The 13,834-nt window shown below is 43.1% G+C and overlaps 2 protein-coding genes across 3 annotated transcripts; one reads left to right on the top strand and one right to left on the bottom strand.

Annotated features, from left to right (window-relative positions):
- Positions 1–590: 590 nt before the first annotated feature.
- On the top strand, positions 591–9,236 carry LOC118405514 (hydroxymethylglutaryl-CoA lyase, mitochondrial-like). 2 transcript variants are annotated; one of them, XM_035805020.1, is made up of 9 exons: positions 591–726; positions 1,010–1,078; positions 1,499–1,702; positions 4,096–4,154; positions 4,854–4,943; positions 5,916–5,979; positions 6,451–6,639; positions 7,472–7,597; positions 8,575–9,236. In XM_035805020.1, the coding sequence occupies exons 1-9, from the start codon at positions 637–639 to the stop codon at positions 8,674–8,676; spliced, it is 993 nt and encodes a 330-aa protein (XP_035660913.1). In that variant the 5' UTR covers positions 591–636; the 3' UTR covers positions 8,677–9,236. The 2 variants fall into 2 exon arrangements, with proteins under 2 accessions (XP_035660913.1, XP_035660921.1); XM_035805028.1 differs by lacking the exons at positions 591–726; positions 1,010–1,078; positions 1,499–1,702 and adding an exon at positions 1,893–2,088.
- Positions 9,237–9,766: 530 nt separating this feature from the next.
- LOC118403175 (prefoldin subunit 1-like) lies at positions 9,767–11,185 on the bottom strand (the record flags this gene model as incomplete). Its single annotated transcript, XM_035801729.1, has 2 exons — positions 9,767–10,158; positions 11,113–11,185. Coding segments are annotated over 2 exons (258 nt in total), but the record flags the coding sequence as incomplete, so codon positions are not given.
- Between the last annotated feature and the right edge of the window lie 2,649 nt (positions 11,186–13,834).

Below are 13,834 nucleotides of genomic sequence, written 5' to 3'. Positions count from 1 at the left end.
TCTACCATACGTAAACTACAGCTTTTTTTTAAAAAGCACCACTATTTGATTAACCAATGCGGAAGATTTGATAGCACTATATGCAAATCTCCAACATGCGACAACGGGATTTACGCATGAGAAGTCTATCGGCATTTACCTCAAAATTAAACATGTTCCTCGGGTATCACACACATCAACACTTTTCATGGAAAACTACAATTCCCGAACTCTAAAAAATGACGAAAATTACCCACCTAATTCTCTTGGCTGCTGTCCAACATGGCCAACATCTTGAAGATGCCCATGCCCTACATCTTGGGCTTTGCAGTTCCGGGTTTCGCCGGCGTTCGCGCGGAAAATCGAACGCGATCGAAAGTAAAGTGCATCATGGGATATATGCAAATCCCCCCCTGAGCTACACCCATGTTGGAACATGGAGGTCAGAGGTTAGAGAACGATTCTACTTTGAAACTTAAAAAAAGCAAAAATTTGCGAATCGAATAACTTTTCTGTATCATTTACATATGCAAATTAGGAAAAAATCTTACAATATAGTAAATATAAGTCTAAAATATATATATATCTTTTAAGAGATAAAGTAGAAATATAAAACTTTCTGCAACTCTGTACACCCCTATATCCTTTGTGATATTGATGTTGGTATTGTCCAAGATGGCTCCTGTCCCGACTAGAGTTTTGTTGCGAATGGTCCAGAATTTCGGAAGAAAATACACCACAAATGTCGTAAGTCGGCTCAGTATTGTCATATGATGAAGATGGATAGTTGTTGTATGTCTAGGGAAGTTTGTACATTAGGATAAAACTTAAATTGTCTTGTTATCGCCTTGTCCTTTCGTAGGTATTATTAAGTACTTGAGTAGTGGTCACAGTTATTCAAAAATAAGTTATTGTTATGACGAGGAAATTAATCATTTCCTTTAATTTTGCTTCATTCAGTTATTACTGAGTCAAAGATTTAGCTTTTCAAGAATTTTGATAAATGTTCATTTGACCACGCCCTAAACAGAACACCAGACTTCCAGAGTATGTGAAAATTGTTGAAGTTGGACCAAGGGACGGCTTACAGAATGAGAAGGTAAGAAAATGATTAAGCTTTTCCATCATTATTCATTTACTAAAAATCAAATCAGAAGTCAAATGCAATTAAGAAACCCCAACTGTCAGCGATTTACTATTTTACTGAGCAAGCTCGAAAAAATTGACTCAAAATGAGATTAATTTATGTTGCAGTGACTTAATTTCGTGTTAAAGGAAGAGATACATTTCCTGTATATATATACAGTCAATCAATCCAGATTTATGTTTTACCTCATCATCTAAGCCATCATCAACATACATATAACTAACATCTCACACATATAAACATGTATTTGCTAGACATGTATTTGCTAATATGAATGTATTTGCTAGACATGTATTTGCTAATACAAATGTATTTTACATATATGTAACGTTACTTGTACAATCATGTATTCATTATTATTTCTGGCCTCAGGAGATTGTGCCCACATCTGTGAAGGTAGACCTGATCAACAGACTGTCTGAGACGGGACTTCCCGTGATCGAGGCCACCAGCTTCGTGTCCCCCAAGTGGGTTCCACAGATGGGGGACCACACGGACGTGATGAGGGACATCAGGAGACACCCCGGGGTGAACTATCCCGTCCTCACACCCAACCTCAAGGGCTTCCAGTCCGCTGTGAGTTTGTTGTAGTGTTAAATGACTAGTCAAAATACTAGTGTAGTGATGACATGAAAGAAGAAGAAGTCAAAACACTCAGTTTTCCAGTCCGGTCTTCTTTTTGCCTGTCTTGTAAGAAAGAAATGTCAGTTCTGAATGGAGTGCTCTGATCCAAAAGCTTTTCTGAACTCTGATTGGCCAACTACACAGAGCACCCTAACCTAGTTTGAAGCAATTCTAAACTCTGATTGGCCAATCACACAAAGCACCCTAACCTGGCACGACGTAACAGCCAGTGGGTACCACAGATGGGGGACCACATGGACGTGATGAGGGGCATCAGGAGACACCCCCGGGTGAACTATCCCGTCCTCACCCCCAACCTCAAGGGCTTCCAGTCTGCAGTGAGTTTGCTAGGCAAGGAATTGTGCCCCGACCATGTGCCCCCTTACCCAGGTGAACTATCCTGTCCTCATTCCCAACCTCAAGGGGTTCCAGTCCGCTGTGAGTTTACACAAATTTTCAACCAAACTGCCGCAGTCTTTGTAAAGGAATGAACAATCCACCGTGCCATGACTCAGTGAGCAGTGGATCATAAGTTGCAGGAATCCTATGGTGTCCACTGTCTCTGTAAAGGGATGGTTGAAGTTGTCAGGCTCTAAAATAGATGGCTTCTTTGATCCAGCTGCAGTACCATCATTGGTTGCTAGCTGGTGTTTCAGTACAGACTAAATACAGGAGGGTCTGCATGCCTTTTTCCGTTAAGCGTTACGAGCCATTTTAATTCACCGTTAATCGTTACCGACCCTCTCTAATTTAACGTTAATCGTTATCGGTATATTCTTCGTGAAGCGTTATTGGTCGTTTTAATTCAACGTTAACCGTTATTTGTTATCCCGAATTCACCGTTAAGCGTTACCAAGAAATTCTTCGTAACCCGTTATACACACGAAGTCAAATGCCAGATGAAACCCCGGAAAATGCAGGAAATGGGTTTAAAAGGGTCCAGATTTCAAAATTTTTTCCGAGCCTCCCGGCCTTCGGCTCTGGACAGGGTAAAATATGTTGCGGAAGCGTCGCCCTCAAAAACTTTATCACTCATACAGATTTCAGTGTAAACTTAGCTTAGTTTCGGGCAAAAAGTACTCCTAGAATGCAGAAAATGAGGTTTCTCCGGACCTTCCTTGCGACGGCTGGCGCCTTTGGCGCTCACGATGACATGGTGAAAATATGTTAGGGGCGTGGGTAGGCACAAAAAACTTTTCTCTCTGATAAAATGTCATTTAATTTAGCTTCGTCTTACAGCAATATGTGTCCTTCAAAATGCAGTAAATGGCGTTTCAGCCGCTCCAGATTTTAATTTTCCCGGACTTATATTGCAACGTCTCGTGCTTTCTGAGCTCGAAATGGTAAAATATGTCGGGGGCTCTGGGGGTGGAGGCCAAAGCTATAATCATTGTGTACATGTAATTTGATGAAAATGTCAAAATCAACCTAGCTTAGTCAGTCGGCAAAATTTGCCGAAAATGCAGGAAACAGCATTTAAGAGGGTCTTGATGTTAAAATTTTCCCAGGGGAACATACCCCCGGATCCCCTGGAATGCGTCGCGCCTTCGGCGCTCCATGTGCTGAAACAATAGTTCAATCCCTCCATAAGAAATTTGCTGCCGCCGTCTCTGTGGCGGGCCGGGAACTCTAGATTTGCCTCCGTCAATTTACAGATGTCATGGACAATGTCTCTGTCATTCCTCCGGGTTCTGGGCACCTTTTGCTTTGTCATTAGTCGGATATTTCCCCCATTGATATAACTACTCTAGCGTTGTATGAATAGGAATGCACGTCAATGTTACTTTCAACGGTGTTATGTTTTGTAACTCCTTCTGAATTTACCGTTAAGCGTTACCGGGCCCCCTGAATTTACCGTTAACCGTTACCGGGCCTCCTGAATTCACCGTTAAGCGTTACCAAGACCCCCCCATGCAGACCCTCATACAGTACTGAAGGCACAATCTGGAAAATCTGCCAGATAACAAGGAGGTTAAAAAACCTCCTTGCAGATAATAATAGTTGTAGTAGAAGTAGAATGGTTCATTTCTGCAAAGTACTCAATCTGACAATTCAAATTCTAATTCAAAATAGATACTATGAATATCTTACAAATGTAAACATCACTTCCTAACATAAATACTACTTGATAAGTTATCGAATAGTATTTATGTTACTTATGTTTACATAATAACAATTGATGTTCAGTTGTTCACTCCTACAAATTACGTCAGTTTAACTCAAAGTGAAGAAATAATGTCAGTTTCACCTGACATGAAAGAAAACAGCTTGCATTTCCTTGCAAATGTCCAGGATTTTATTGTCATTCAAAGCATACTGACAGTTCTCACTGTGTTGTCCCACAGATTGCAGTAGGTGCTAAAGAAGTGGCCATATTTGGGGCAGCCTCAGAGTCCTTTTCAAAGTAAGTTGATGTGATATAATGATATATGAACTTTGTCATATTTTTCATTAAGGTCACACTGACTTAGTTTTATGGATGATATCCCCTGAACATGCCAAAACTAATGCAAGAGGGCAAAAAAAGTAAAATCCAGAAAAAAAAATGCTGAAAAACCACAGGACTAAACATTCAGACCATTCTTTCCCAGGCTTGGTTTGTCTTATGTTCACCTCCAGTAAGACTGTAAGAGATGGTCGTTGCCAGTTCTATTATGTTTATATTGCCATTCTTGTTTAAAAACTTTAAAAGATCCGTGTCTGTTTCATTTTTGGCAATACCATATTGACTTGTTCCTGTTATATCTGCTTGATTAATTATGTTTTCAACTATTCTGTGTTTACGCCTGAGTGTTTACACAATCTCTTGCTGGCTGGGGTTAATGATACCTTCCTAGCCTCCATAGCAGGCTCTCTGGGGCCTTTTTTGTCTCATAATACACTTTTGCTAGACATTTTTTTTGTACTGGGTCGCCGATTGCCGGCCATCACTGGTTACTGGCCAGCAAAAGTGTCTTATGTGCAAAAAAAAAAGCCCCAGAGAGCCTGCTATGGAGGCTACCCCTCTTAGGAGATGGCAACTGTAGTGTAAGGCCAGTCGCTAGGAGCGCGATTTTAATCAGGCTATGTTGTCAACCTGACTTGAACTTTTGCTTTTCTCCAGAAAAAATATCAACTGTAGCATTGAAGAGAGTTTGAAAAGATTTGATGAAGTCATGAAAGCAGCGAGAGAAGCCAACATTCCCGTCCGAGCGTAAGTTGTGTTAGGCTTTCCCATAGCTACTTATTCTTCTTATTCTTCCTACTTATCAGGTTGGTTTAATGTGATTGTTTTTTTTTAAAACTGTGCTGGGATGGATGTTTCCATAAAAGGAACAATTGATTAAAAGTTTCATATCCTGGAGTGCAAGGTTGTCCGTGTTTACACAATCACTCACTGGCTAGTTTGCGGCAAATGAATGTGATTGTTTGTTTTTTAACTGTCGATATTTCCATTAAAAAAAACAATTGATTAAAAGTCTTGATCCTGAAATGCAAGGTTGTCTGTGTGTTTACACAATCACTCATGCACTGGCTGGGGTTAATGACCCCCTAGCCTGTGTTTACACTTTCTCTCGCTGCCTAGACAAAGTTGAAGGCCAGCCGCTAGGAGCACTGTTTTAGGCAGGCCAAAATGCAAGGCTATATATATAGCTACTAGTAGTATCCTAGTGGCAGTGACAGGCCTTTGTTGTGGTGACAGGCCATAGGGGCATGTTCGGGCATGACGCACCCGCCATGACACACGAGTTAGGGGTAGGAGGAACCCCTTGCATCCTTGGTCGGAAGTCCTCCTGGGAGATGGAAACTCCAAATAATAAACCTGCATCTGCTGGGGCCGTCTTACGTGGCAAAACAGTTCTGTCCCTGTAGGACTTAGTGCGCCAGTAGACGAGAGGGTGGAGAAGGAAGTGCACACCCCTCCTTCACCTAAAAAATACATGTGCAGGCCAGGCAGACTGGTCGTCTAATCAACCTGTCTGCCTACCATTGATCTTCGGATACGAAGAAACAGCCATCATCAGTAGTATCCTGTCCTAATCCTCTTTGCTCCCTTTGGTGGAGCATAAGGCACTGACAAACTTCCTCCAGTTCTTATCAGTGTGTCAATAGCACTATAACTCTGCAAAAAGTGCAAGGCTGGTAGCTTGAAACTATTGTTCAAATTCATTTCTTTGTCTTACAGGTATGTGTCCTGTGTGTTGGGATGTCCTTATGAAGGGAAGATAGCACCAGCGGCAGTAGCCGAGGTACGTTGTGTCTTCTTACTTTGACAAGAAAACATACTGATGGCTGTAAGAGAGGGTAAATTGTTAAAAATTATTTTTGGTGGCAGCACCAAGATATCTTGAGACGGAAAACTATGCTGTTTGTTGAAACAAAGGTATATGCCAGATCCGGTTAGACGTCGGATCCGGTTAGCTGCCAGATCCAGACCCTGGATAAGGAAGTCAACCCTAGTGATGTACCCCGATGAGGGGGGTTCAAACTCAGCAACGTTTGGGATTGTGCTCTTACCGGAAAAGCGCAACCTACGTCGGCTACATATAGCGGTGAGAAGCAGAACTCCAGTTTAGAAGCTCTGAAGAAAATGTCCAACAGGCATCACAACACAGCTATTAAAGCTGAGATTAACTGGTTGTGTAAAAGAAATTCCTACATGATCTGATCTACCAACCTTATGAAGTCCTTTTCATCAATTCTCCCATGTGCTAACCCAGGTTGCGAGTAAGATGTATGCCATGGGTTGTTACGAGATTTCCCTGGGGGACACCATCGGGGTGGGGACGCCCGGCGGGATGCAGGACATGCTGCGGGCTGTGACGAAGGAGGTGCCTGTCGACGCGCTCGCCGTTCACTGTCACGACACGTACGGACAGGCACTCGCCAACATACTCACCGCGCTACAGGTTTGTACATTTGCTTCATAATCTTCCACTTCACTTGACTTACAAACAATCCATTATTACAACATTAAGCAATATCACATTGTTAAGAGTGGAAATATTCTGAATAAGGCAGTCTGTATAATATTGACATCTAATGCACTATTTTAGCACATTTACATCATTATTTCATAAATTGAGCCGTTAAAAACAGCGCGGGAATGAGTTGCACACGGATTCCAGATCAAGTCCTTATTTTTGGGGGGGTACAATAATAAGGAATATCCTCATGCAACTTGTCTTTGGGCTGTTTTTAACCGCTCCAAGTATCAAATTATGATGTAAATGTGAGAATACAGTGCAGTAGATGTCAATATATCATGCAGATTGCCTAATTCAGAATATTTCCACTTTGACGCTGTAATATTGCTTAGGTTGCCTTTAAGAATGTACCTTGATGAAGATAAGACAGCCATTTAATAATACAAGGATAACACAACTGTTCTTGTTATGCCAAAGAGCAGCAATTAGATATGATTTTGGAAACGGTCAGATGTTTCACTGGCAAAATATAGTAGATGCTATCTGAAACGCCTGGCCGTTTCCAAAATCATATCCAGTTGCTTGAGTAACTGCTTTTTGGCGTAACATTAAGAACAATTGTGTTACCCTTGGATACTTTGGTCAGCCCTTTAGCTACGGTACATACATTATTTTGTCAGATTTTTAGAAACCTGTCCATCTTTCAGCTGGGACAGAACCATTTTTAATCCTACTTTGGTGAAGGTTTTCTCTCATGGAGTGACATCTTATTTAGACAGATCTGTCAATCAGACTGAACCATTTTTGTTTCCAGATGGGGGTGAGCGTGGTGGACTCCTCTGTAGCTGGTCTCGGGGGATGTCCGTACGCGAAGGGAGCATCAGGCAACGTGGCAACCGAAGATGTCGTCTACATGCTACATGGGCTAGGGATCAAAACGGTATGACGTCTTGCACTTTTTAGCTTGCTCAAAGTCAAATCCTATTAGCAATTCATGTAGTTTAACTGTTTTGTATGTACAAGTTGCCACACATTGTATCCTTTACAGTTGTCATGCAATAAAATTATTCTATTCTGTTCTATGTCCACAGGGTAGAGCTTTGTCTGGGATGCATGAATTTTATTAACTGTTTTCAACACAGGCGCCATTACGTTTGACTTTGCACATGCATTGTTCAAACCATTAAGCAAGTAATTGTCAACCTCTTATAAAAATGACAGAAAAGACCTCTATTGTGTGGTATGACTGCAGGGTGTTTGGCCCGAATGTCCTGGGTTCAAATCCTGTCATGCTACAGTACCAATCTTGTGCCCTCCTCACACCACCGAGCTATAAAAATGGGTACCTGACTTCCGTTGGGCAGTGGAGTTGGTTGGGCTTCACCTTCCAATACTCAGTGCAGGGTTGTAACCAGCACCTGTCCTTCAGTCCTTTGAAGGAATTTTGCAGCTGGGGACTGAAAAAAGTTTTGCCATTCCGTCCCCAGGGACAGACAAAAATTGATATGTAAAGATATAAAAAAACTGAAACCCATGTGTTCTTCCTCACCAAAACAGATGACATTGAACAGGTTAGTCTACAAACAAAATTTGCACCTCAAAATGCAGGAAATAGTGTTTCAGAAGGTCTAGGTTTCAAAATTTTCTGGGACGACCCGCTAGAAATGACGTGCGACACCACGCCATGCCTTCGGTGCTCGATAGGATTCCCATCCAAAATCAAGGGGACTGAAAATGATTTCAGGCTGGCTACAACCCTGACTCAGTGACTCTGTGGATAACAACTCGCTGCCTCTCAGGCTTTGAAAGGGTTATGGGACTTGCTACATTTCTATTTACCTTCAGAAAAGATTGCATTGGTTCTATATCATAAGCCCAAACTTTCTGTTCTAACATGTTGTACTGTATGTTCCGCAGGGAGTGGACCTGGACAAGCTGACCAGTGTGGGGAGTTTCATCTCAGCTGCTCTCGGCAGGAGAACTAGCTCGAAAGTGGCTCAAGCCATGAGCAAACTGTAGCCATGGTAACCAGCCACACCCTTACCATGGCAACCAACATCATCCTCATTATGGCAACCAGCCACATCCTCATCATGCGGACTTCCTCCATGGAAATGAGAGAAATGATCTATTCAATGTACACTAAGGGGTTGTTGCAAGAAAAATAAGATGAAGAAGATCAACAGTGAATCATTCTTATCCATGAAAATTTTTAAATGAAATATGAAGCTTCAAGATAGTGTTCAATACATCTTGCCCGTGTCATTTTGTTTTCTTTGACAAATATACGTACAAGAGAACTCATAAGACGTGATGCTAACATATGAATATGTTGCTTTGTGTTTTTTTTCAGTCTGTTGACATCTTTTTCTTTACATGAACTGTGAATCCGGCTTTATCATTTATTGATCATAACATGACCACTATATTTGCCTGTTGTACCTTCAGCCAATAGTTGTTGATATAGATAGAAAGAAGTAGGTAATAAATATGTGGTCATGGTGCCAGTTTATTTATGTTTCAAACACTCACAATAAATCATGATTGAAATGCTTGTGAATTACACACAAACACAGATAGACGTTGTGAAACATGTATCTGTATTGAAGCTGGCATCAAGTTACTATTTCAGGATACTGAAACAGAGATGGTCAATTTGACATACATATAGAATCCACCGTGCAGTGTTAGAGTATTATATTGTAATAAAACACATAAAGTGATGTAATTCATAATATGTGCTTTGTCTAAAAAAAGTAAGCTTATTCAAGAACAAACATATTGTATGGGTATGTCCATCTTTCTAAGATGGGGCATTTGAATATGAAACTCTAAATAGTCTAAATGTTACAAAATAATCCATGATCTGTGCAAAACACACACACATAAACATATCATAACTTCCTGTGATTTCTTCTGTCTCACCAGAATCATAAGGACAAGCAAAAGTAATAACATTTTCCATGGTATGACAACAACAGTCCTACACATGACTATAACACTACCACAAACTGAAAACAGCTGCAAACACTCCATTTTATTATCCCTACTGTGAAATTAAATCCCTCCAAACTTAAATGCATTTACAGTTGATCAGCACTGTATCTAGGACCTGTCCCGGGCCAGAAATTTGCTTGCAAGGACGGAAAAAATAGTTACCAAAAACCGTTGAAAATCTATTTTCATAAGCTATAAATGATACATTTAACAAGGAAAATCAACAACATTAGCTCCCAAACTATGAGTGGGATGGAAAAACATTTAAAGCTGGAGACAGTCATGCAGTAGATGCTAGGAGTTCAGTTGTACTGTCCAGTTAACTAGCAGCCTTTTTCTGCATGATCATCTCTCTGATGTTCTCCTGACTTTCCTTCACATTCCTCTCCAGGTAAGTCTTGTTGCTCTGCAGCTTCTTAATCTTCTCGTCCGAAGACTCCACCTTCGTCTTGAGGTTCTCCCTGACGGTGGGGATGGGCTGGAGAAGGAACATCCGTCCTACACCTGGGTGGGGGTGGATAACAAACAGGGATTTTTTTAAAACAAAGAAAAGGGGGCACCCTCATGCCCTGACCATCACTGCTACCTGCCCCCTTACCCGGGGGAGCAGATCCTCTGGCAAGCATAAAATTCTGATTGACCAGTGATCTGTCTGATACAATGTAATAAGTTTGGTCCCTTGGAAGCTCCACACTGTGGTAGGGAGAACCCATGCACTTGGCGGCACAACTCAATTGCAGTTCTTGCAATTTGTCTCTAAAAAAACCCTGCCTACATTTTGTGTCTATTTGAAGAATCATTCTGCCTTTAACAGCTGGGGAAGACTGCCAACACGACAGGTTGAACTCTCACCCTCGTACACTTGTGTCTCCTCCGGCAGACTGGAGATACACCGTGGCGCACTACTTTACACCCAAACAAGGACGTTATATAACATATCCCGCCATATCAACCATCATCAGGGAGCGTAGGACCAGATTTGCCGGTCATTGTTTTAGGAACAAAGCTGAGCTTGCTAGTGAACTCATTCTGTGGAAGCCAACACACGGGTATGGACATGCTGGGCGACCTCGACTAACATACATAGACCAGCTTGCTCGTGATGTGGGGTTGCGGGTTGAGGACAAGTTGAGGACTTGGAGAACGCTATGGGGGACAGAGACGTTTGGAAGGAGAGAGTGGACCTGGTCCGGGCAAGCAGCCCGCGACGATGATGATATAACATTATTTTTGCCAATAAGTACTGTGTCATGCAACCATAAGAAAAGCTGCCTCTCACCCTCGTACACGCGTGTCTCCTCCGGCAGACTGGAGATACACTTTGGCGCATTACCTTATACCCAAGGTATTTATACCTGAACTACCATTGAGGGCAGGGTTTGCCAATAAATACTGTGTTATGCCACCTGCAGCCACCATATGAAAGGCTTTGAGTAAGAACAAAGGTTGAGCTCTCACCCTCGTACACGCGTGTCTCCTGGGGCAGACTGGAGATCTCCTTGTCGGTGAGTTTGGCGTGTTGTTGCAGCCGGTGTTACAGAGCACGTCACCGGAACGTACTGCGCCTGCGCGAACCCTGGTGGTTTGGGGCTTGGTTTGGTCAACGTTGCATTGAAATCCCGCTTGTTGCACAGTATATGTTAGAGACATGGTTTCATGTAAAACGTACACGGGATTTTACCCTTATATACGCACGTACTTTCTTAAATGCGGCCCTTTAGTAAACCGGGGGTTTAGCAAGGTTTAGCATGTCTATACTTTTTGCGCAGGCGCAGTACGTTCCGGTGACGTGCTGTGTTACAGAATTTTGGGGCCCCCCAGAATTCTGCGGCCCCCCTGGTCACGTGACCAACATTTAGCATGCGGGGGCGTGGCCTAAAAACTACGATGGCCCACAAGGACATTCCCCATATACACTGGCTGGCACCAGAAACAAGCCTGTCGTCACATGTGTATCTGTACTGAGGGCCAACATTATGACATTCTGGAGTCCAAATTATGTTGGAAAATGGTCCGTGCAATCTTTTCTAAAAAATAAACTGTTTTTCTCATGATCATAGTTTTGCGTAGATATCCGCCTTACTAGATAAAACGTTCTGTGAACTAGCCCTGGGTTGAGCCCTGGGCTTTTGGGGCCCCCCTTCCCAGGGAACGAACGCTTTGCACAATCCTTATCAAACTTGGACGTCAACAAGTTCCCAACAAGTACTTTAATGTCTTACTAAAAAAAGCGGTCTGTGAACTAGCTTTGGAAATTTAAGGAGGGGGGGCCCAAAATACCGGGGTGAGCCCTTGACTTTTGGGGCCCCCCTTCCCAGGGGACGAACGCTTTGCACAATCCTTATCAAACTTGGACGTCAACAAGTTCCCAACAAGTACTTTAATGTCTTACTAGATAAAGCGGCCTTTGAACTAGCTTTGGAAATTTAAGGAGGGGGGCCCCAAAATACCGGGGTGAGCCCTGGACTAGCCCTGGGTTGAGCCCTGGACTTTTGGGGCCCCCCTTCCAAGGGGACGAACGCTTTGCACAAACCTTATCAAATTTGGACGTCAACAAGTTCCCCACAAGTACTTTAATGTCTTACTAAAAAAAGCGGTCTGTGAACTAGCTTTGGAAATTTAAGGAGGGGGGCCCAAAATACCTCGGTGAGCCCTGTACTTTTGGGGCTCCCCTTCTCCCCAAAATACCGGGTTGAGCCCTGGACTTTTGTGGCCCCCCTTCCCAGGGGACGAACGCTTTGCACAATTGTTATCAAACTTGGACGTCAACAAGTTCCCAACAAGTACTTTAATGTCTCATCCTAAAAGCGGTCTGCAAACTAGCTTTGGAAATTTAAGGAGGGGGGGCCCAAAATACCGGGTTGAGCTATATGAACTAGCCAAGAAGGGGGGCCCCAAAATACCGGGTTAAGCCCTGGACTTTTGGGTCCCCCCTTCCCAGGGGACGAACGCTTTGTACAAGCCTTATCAAACTTTGACGTCAACAAGTTCCCAACAAGTGTTTTAATGTCTTACTCCAAAAAGGGGTATGTGAACTAGCTTTGGAAATTTAAGGAGGGGGGCCCCAAAATACCGGGTTCAGCCCTGGACATTTGGGCCCCCCCCCCCTTCCGCGGGGACGAACGCTTTGCATAATCCTTATCAAACTTGGACGTCAACAAGTTCCCAATAAGAACTAAAATGTCTTACTAGAAAAAGCGGCCTTTGAACTAGCTTTGGAAATTTAAGGAGGGGGGGGGGCAAAATACCGGGTTAATCCCTGGACTTTTGGGGCCCCCCTTCCCAGGCAACGAACGCTTTGCACAATCCTTATCAAACTTGGACGTCAACAAGTTCCCAACAAGTACTTTAATGTCTTACTAGATAAAGCGGTCTTTGAACTAGCTTTGGAAATTTAAGGAGGGGGCCCCAAAATACCGGGGTGAGCCCTGGACTAGCCCTAGGTTGAGCCCTGGACTTTTGGGGCCCCCCTTCCCAGGGGACGAACGCTTTGCACAATCCTTATCAAACTTGGACGTCAACAAGTTCCCAACAAGTACTTTAATGTCTTACTCCAAAAAGGGGTATGTGAACTAGCTTTGGAAATTTAAGGAGGGGGGGGGGGCAAATACCGGGTTCAGCCCTGGACTTTTGGGGCCCCCCTTCCCAGGGGACGAACGCTTTGCACAATCCTTATCAAACTTGGACGTCAACAAGTTCCCAATAAGAACTTAAATGTCTTACTCCAAAAAAGGTGTATTTGAACTAGCTCTGAAAATTTAAGAAGGGGGGCCCCAAAATACCGGGTTGAGCTCTGTGAACTAGCCAAGAAGGGGGGCCCCAGAATACCGGGTTAAGCCCTGGACTTTTGGGGCCCCCTTCCCAGGGGACGAACGCTTTGCACAATCCTTATCAAACTTGGACATCAACAAGTTCCCAATAAGTACTTTAATGTCTTACTCCTAACAGCGGTCTGTGAACTAGCTTTGGAATTTAAAAGAGGGGGGCCCCAAAACACCGGGTTCAGCCCTGGACTTTTGGGGCCCCCTTACACAGGAGATGAACGCTTTGCAAAAGCCTTATCAAACTTGGACGTCAAAAAGTTATAAACAAGTACTTCAATACTCTTAGTCCAAAAAGCGGTCTGTGAACTAGCTTTGGAAATTTAAGGAGGGGCCCGAAAATATTGAGTTGAGCCCTG

This window comes from Branchiostoma floridae, chromosome 2, assembly GCF_000003815.2.
Source record: "Branchiostoma floridae strain S238N-H82 chromosome 2, Bfl_VNyyK, whole genome shotgun sequence".
Classification (NCBI taxonomy): Eukaryota; Metazoa; Chordata; class Leptocardii; order Amphioxiformes; family Branchiostomatidae; genus Branchiostoma; species Branchiostoma floridae.
Note: the sequence above shows the minus strand (reverse complement) of the source record. Positions and strands in the feature narration are given on the sequence as shown.

What these genes read in the sequence shown, in the direction of transcription:
- LOC118405514 (XM_035805020.1), top strand. Translation starts at nt 637, where the DNA reads ATGTTGGTATTGTCCAAGATGGCTCCTGTCCCGACTAGAGTTTTGTTG. An exon ending in TCAAGGGCTTCCAGTCCGCT is followed by an intron (nt 1,703 to 4,095) that starts GTGAGTTTGTTG and finishes GTTGTCCCACAG; the next exon opens with ATTGCAGTAGGTGCTAAAGA. An exon ending in GCCAACATTCCCGTCCGAGC is followed by an intron (nt 4,944 to 5,915) that starts GTAAGTTGTGTT and finishes TTTGTCTTACAG; the next exon opens with GTATGTGTCCTGTGTGTTGG.